Source organism: Penaeus monodon, chromosome 16 (assembly GCF_015228065.2).
Source record: "Penaeus monodon isolate SGIC_2016 chromosome 16, NSTDA_Pmon_1, whole genome shotgun sequence".
In the NCBI taxonomy this organism is placed as follows: domain Eukaryota; kingdom Metazoa; phylum Arthropoda; class Malacostraca; order Decapoda; family Penaeidae; genus Penaeus; species Penaeus monodon.
Window position 1 is genome coordinate 4,355,836 of NC_051401.1, and position 6,549 is coordinate 4,362,384.

The 6,549-nt window shown below is 34.7% G+C and overlaps 1 protein-coding gene across 1 annotated transcript in view; it reads right to left on the reverse strand.

Annotated features, from left to right (window-relative positions):
- Positions 1-2,619: 2,619 nt before the first annotated feature.
- LOC119582441 overlaps positions 2,620-6,549 on the reverse strand; it is a 10,317-nt gene continuing 6,387 nt past the window's right edge. The window contains exons 4-7 of the mRNA XM_037930677.1: positions 6,064-6,251; positions 5,703-5,832; positions 4,757-4,903; positions 2,620-4,367 (exon numbers count right to left, since the gene is read on the reverse strand). Of these exons, the coding sequence (XP_037786605.1) occupies positions 4,225-4,367; positions 4,757-4,903; positions 5,703-5,832; positions 6,064-6,251 (608 nt within the window). The 3' untranslated portion in view covers positions 2,620-4,224. The remainder of the gene's footprint in view (positions 4,368-4,756; positions 4,904-5,702; positions 5,833-6,063; positions 6,252-6,549) is intronic.

A 6,549-nucleotide genomic window follows, 5' to 3' on the forward strand; every position in this document is an offset into this window, starting at 1 on the left:
AAGAAATCTAGCTACACCCTTGAAGATTAGCACAGCCAAATATCATCTGAGAAGCAGAATTATTCAGAGACTATAAATCAGCATTAAAGTCTACCAAAATGTCATTCAGCCTCTTCTCATTGTTGAATTCTTTTACTTGCATCCTATGCACACGTAGCACATATATTTTTTAATCACATTTTGAATATGTATCAGCCAGATATCAAAATATACACCATACTCTTGTATGTATGCTATTGGCATATACCCATCAAGATGTATTATACAAATCTCTGGCAATTTGTCTCTCTCCCAATCATCATTCCGACTTTTTACTTTGTTTGTTTGTACCTCATCTAAAGGGCCTAAGACAGAAGATGCATGCCCCATCCACACACACACACACACGCACACACACACACGCACACACACGCACACACACGCACACGCACGCACACGCACGCACATGCACGCACGCACACACACGCGCGCACACACACACACACACACACACACACACACACACACACACACACACACACACACACACACACACACACACACACACACACACACACACACACACACACACACACCTAACTTTAGGGTTTTGGAATAAGTGATGTAAATCCCATTTCACCGGCAAAAGACACCACTGCTAAGTCCCTTTAAATAGCGTGTGAATTAGTTCTGGCCCATGTAGCATCTCATTCCCATGGTGATAGGCTCTTGATGGTTGAAAGGATCTGGGCTTTGTATGTGCAACTGCATAAACCCATGCAGGCATTGAAATATCACTAGCCTCTATCGGTAAATACCAGTAAAAGAATTCAACAACTTTCAATTTACTAAAACCATTATCTTGACTACTACTTTGAGAGTATAAGGAATGTACTTTTAAAATGTATATAAGAAAATTTAGTTAAAACCAATGTGAGAACAAAAGATTTCAAAGTCATTATTTTTGCATATAAAATACAAATGCTAAGCATATATGAATCCATTATCTCCTTTCTGACAGCAGAGAAACCAAGCGCGTTTAAATACTTGGACAGCTGAATATGATGTACAAATACCACAAAAAAAGATGCCTTGCAATGTAAGATTATATGGCTTAACTATATTATCCATATAAATGAAATTTTCATTCAAGAAAGAAAAAAACAATATTAACCCAATGGCTACAGATTCATGTATTGTCCCCTGTAGTTTTTGTGAATTTTGTTACATACAGATAACTCTACATGTATTCAGCCATCAAGGAGTTTATTAATAGGCCCTACTGACTGCACCTGATCTTTTATTACTTGAATTTGCATGAAAATGTATTTTTCTTTCTAATTCTATTAATATTGATATAGTTATCATTCTCATTGATATCATGATTATTAAATTGTTATTAAAATATTAATAACATTAAATACAATAAAATAATACGAATGAAGATTTCTAAAACCAAGGAAGAGAGTAAACAGGTGAGATAGACAGGACTAACAACTGGCTCCTTGGCAACTAAGAACTTGTAGAGCCATCTATGTGTAAAGACAACAGATGAACTTATATTACTTTGGGTATGGTATGTATCCTTGCCATCCACGCCAATTAGGTGAAAATAGAAAATAAATCACCATAAGAAAAATCATAATGAACGCATGAAAGCTTAGACTAAAACAGCAATTAGCTTCATGGGATATTTCCAGATGCATTACGATCAAGTTATTGGAAACAAAATATAATATGAAACTCAATGTCTAGAAAATTCTAGGAAAACAATCAAACAAACAAACAATCAAACAAACAAAAACAAAGAAAATCACAATTCTACAAAAGAAGTCTTAAACCCTATATTGCACATAAGTAGCGCTACAGCCATGTTTCCCTTCACTAAATCACCTAGGAATATAAATGAGAACGTGTATATTCATTCACGAATTTTGATGGAAGAGTAAATACATTTAAGAAAAAGAATCTCCCTATTTATGGGCATGCTTTACTGGGTAAGTTTATTTGTGTACAGAAATACCTCTTTTCTTTCTAATTACATATTTTGGCCGTACTGTCTCAAATGACTTGAGATATGAAACAGAACCGTGTATCAATCAGGAAGTTAGGAACAGAATGCAATAAATATACTTTTACAGTTATATTAAATATAAAAACATCATAAAATTCTAGAAGACCCCCTAAAAAGTAAATCAATAACAAAAACTAAACTGAATTGAAGTGCATGACATCTGCTTATGCAATGTCTAAAAGCACATAGATCCAAGGCGCACATATCATCAACGCTATGCAGCACTTAACCGTATGGTTTGGCCGACTTCTCCGGCTTTAAAATCAAGTGTCTTATTATTATCATTTTCTTTGTCTTTCACTTTAGGCCTAAAAGCCAGACAGACACTCACAGGAGGTATTCTCGCACACAAAATTTAACTTACACAATATTCCACAAATTAGGAAAAAAGAAAGAAAGAAAGAGAAAAAGAAAAAGAAAAAGAAAAAGAAAAAGAAAAGAAAAAGAAAAAGAAAAAAGAAAAAGAAAAAAAGAATTATATATATATATATATATATATATATATATATATATATATATATATATATATATATATATATATATATATATATATAAAAGTGGTAGAAGTTAAAACATCTGGATCTGGAGAAAATAAAGATGACTTGAAATACAAATTTACCAGACATTTTCTTTCAAAGAGAGAAAAAAAATATCAATGGCCATTGGAATGCTTTCATTAAAAATGAAAATTAATACTATTAATCAGATAACCTTTTGTCATGCATAGTTTTAATAAATATGTCATGTAAAATACTCTATTAATAAGCCATGAACAATTATTTTTTTCTGTTCAGGGATTCCTCATGATGCTTATGTATACTTTATTTAGCTTTGCATTTCTGGTACAATGCAAGCTAATCAGAAATCATTAAAATGTTGAATTAAAGATATTGTTATGCAGTTTACATAAAACAGCTGTCAACATTCTTGAAAATATTTGCTATTTTCAATGGAAATGCACTTTATCACTTGAATATCAGTTTTCAACTGATAATCATGGAGATTCTACAAATTCTTTTAAGTATTTTAAGAATATAAGACTAATAAATTGAAGCTGTTAAGATTACTTTTCACTATAACTAGTTCTGAATGGAAATACAGCACTTATATTCATAAATGAAGGTCTTTTACAGTTCCCTGTTTCTGTATTATTTATAAATGAACACCTTTGGCAATAATATAAAAAAGGCTCACTAAGTTATCAACAAGGTTCTCATCACATCACTTTAACGTTTTAGGCCCGGGAAAATGTCCCTTGCCTTCCTCCACCTATGCAGATCTGTCCCAGAACAATGACATACTAAGACCCATATAATTTCCTTCACATGTGCATGAGAACTGGGGGTAAGCTAGTGTACAGACACTAGGCATTGCAAGTAACCTACCATTCTAAGATACCGAACTGCAGTGACCTAGGTCAGAAAACAACTGTGCATTTGGACTAGGTAGCTCCTGTGACATGGGATAATGGAGCTCTAGTAATCTAAACTGACACAGCTTGTGACCCAGGCTGAAGCAGTTCTAGTGACCTGGACTGACACAGCTCCAATGACCTGGGAAAAACACAGCTCCGGTGATTTGAGATTCCAGCTGACATGATGGGAACTTAACACTACATGATCCTTATGAAAATATACAAAATTTTACCATATAAAACTCATACTGTAATATAAAGTAAAGTCTTACTTTTCTTTTCATGTAACTACTCCCATGACCAAACAAGCATAAATCTTACGTTTACATACACTAGCAGCATTCACAAATATTCCAAAATTGTGTTTATGCTCTACAATGGGGCATATCTTAATGGGATACAAGCTTTGTGATTTAGCATTCTCTACTTTAGTAATTTGGCATCTAATAACTGCATAAATTACATTATACATCACACAGATGAAATGCTTTTATGAATCCTTTATGAAACACACAAACCTTTGTCTCTTAGTGTATCATTTACAGGTTATTTGTGTTTTTGGCTGCTGAGTGCAATGTTTTAGATTCAAAACTGCATTGTTTGGAAGCCCTATCACGGGGACAGCTGTGCAAAAGAACTTCCATAACCTTCTCCCTGAATCAGGAAACACATCTACATGACAAAATCTTCACCTTACTCCTACTGATGAAAACCCAGAAAAGATTTACATACAGTAGTTCCTCAGAGATACTCTTCCCTACACCAGTGCTACAGCACTATGGGAGCTCACAGAGGGCGAGAGAAAACTTTCTTGCATGGGATCAAAATGCCGTGAGAACTGGTAGGCCGGGTTCTCAATGATATGTGGCACCAGCTCGATTACTTCACAGTCATCCCCATCTGTTAGTGTTAAGAAAGAGGAAACACTGATTAAAATAAATACAGTGATAGTATAACCCACACTACATGACTCCATATTTTGATCCAAAGCTGAATATCATACTATGAATTAAGACTTATAAAAGTAAATCAAATCATATTTTCAACATATAATTATAAATGTTCTGCTTTCTTTCAATGAGTCCTCACATAAAATAAATAAATGTTAGTAAAAACAGCCATGACTACACAACTCCAATGATCCTTCCTAACATACATTTAGAAATATGAATATTCAGATATAAATACAGCTGCACATAACATCTATCCCTCACCTTGTGCAGTTTTATAAACCTAGATAAAAAAAAATAACAAGATAAATAATAAATACAAACAAGTGAGCTACACACCCGACTTTCCGATACGCCGCTGACGCCAGTAGGCAAAGAGCAGGAAGCCTACGAGAACATGGATCACAATCACTATCACCAGAACGGCTATGATCCACACAACTGGGCTGAATTCCTCCACATCTAGCAGCAACATGCTCTCTTGTTCTGTAATGATATTTGTACCCAGATGATAAACCATTAAAAACTTTGAAACATTCCCTCAGATGGAAGGAAACATGCTGTTACATGTGAAGGCATGAAAACAGTGGGATAATTTTTCTGATGTCCACTGAAAAACTCCGACTTGGATACAATATCGACATTAATTTCTAGTTCTTAAAGAGAACAAGCACAAGTAATCTACATATTCCTGTTACAGCAAATAGTATTTTCCCTTGCTAAAAGAAATTACTACACATACATAAAACATTTAGGGACAGCCATTATATAGACAAATATCCTGCTTTTAGTAACTCAAAAGATTTTCTTTTTTCATATAAATATATATAAATCCCTGCTTGAAAAGTTTTATGTATATCCTGTAGCAGAGATTCACCACCTATTACTTGCACAAGATATACCAGAGGTGTTCCTTTACAGGGCTGAAAGTCAAGTGTTTTACTGTACTGTTTGAAGACCAAGGTAATATATCCTATTTTAACTGGTGGTCAAAGTATCAAACAAAATTGGCTATGTCTGCAAAATCATCATGGATTCCTGTGTACCTCAAGACTAACTTTAAATACTGCACCCTATTATATTCAAAATATAAATGTAGGAATAAATAAAGAGAACATAATATAAAGAGAACATAATATATATGTAGATAATGAAATAATGAGTACAATGGACAATTAATGTCTAAAAGATATATAAAAAAGCAAATACTTGAAACATGTCTAATATTGCATTCCTGCCAATTTGAGTATAAAGTAAAATCCACAAGCAAATCAGAAATATTTACCAGTCTCATCCACGTCTGGCATTGTGGCGAAATAGAAGGGAACAATATCACTTTTGCCATATCTATTGCTAGACCAAAGCTCAATCGCATATGTGGTGTTGGGTATCAATCTGTAGATAGTAGTTTGACCCTGCAAACAAATATATTACAAATCAAAATCATCTTCAGAAAAGAAGAAAAAAAAAATTTACTTCAATATTATGTCACTTGGAATCTAAACTGGAGAAGTGAAAGATTTTCATTATCCTATACAAACACCAAAAACATGTAAATATTCATATGACATTCCTTGTCAATCTATCTATTTGGAAATCAAAACTCTAGCGTCTCTCTCAATGTACAGCACAACGCGCAACTGCACCTGCGGCATGAGGTGATGAGGAACTTGCAACCAGTGCTGGGAGGACACTGGTCGATAGTGGAGATGGACTGTGGTTTTGGGACCCTGAGGTGAGTTCTCCCAGTCTTCGTCCAGGTGAACGTGCCATTTTACTATTGCTATCACTTGGGTGGCGTGGACAGAAACATTCTGGGGAGGCTGAGGAACCCCTGGGGATAGAAATACAGACTTAATTATTTCTATTTTTCTTTTTAATGTGTGTGTTTGTGTGTGTGTGTGTTGTGTGTGTGTGTGTGTGTGTGTGTGTGTGTGTGTGTGTGTGTGTGTGTGTGTGTGAGAGAGAGAGAGAGAGAGAGAGAGAGAGAGAGAGAGAGAGAGAGAGAGAGAGAGAGAGGAGAGAAGAGAGAGAGAGAGAGAGAGAGAGAGAGAGAGAGAGAGAGAGAGAGAGAGAGAGAGAGAGAGATAAGAAACCTAGAAATCCAAGGAAAGAAAATGAGAAAGAGAGGA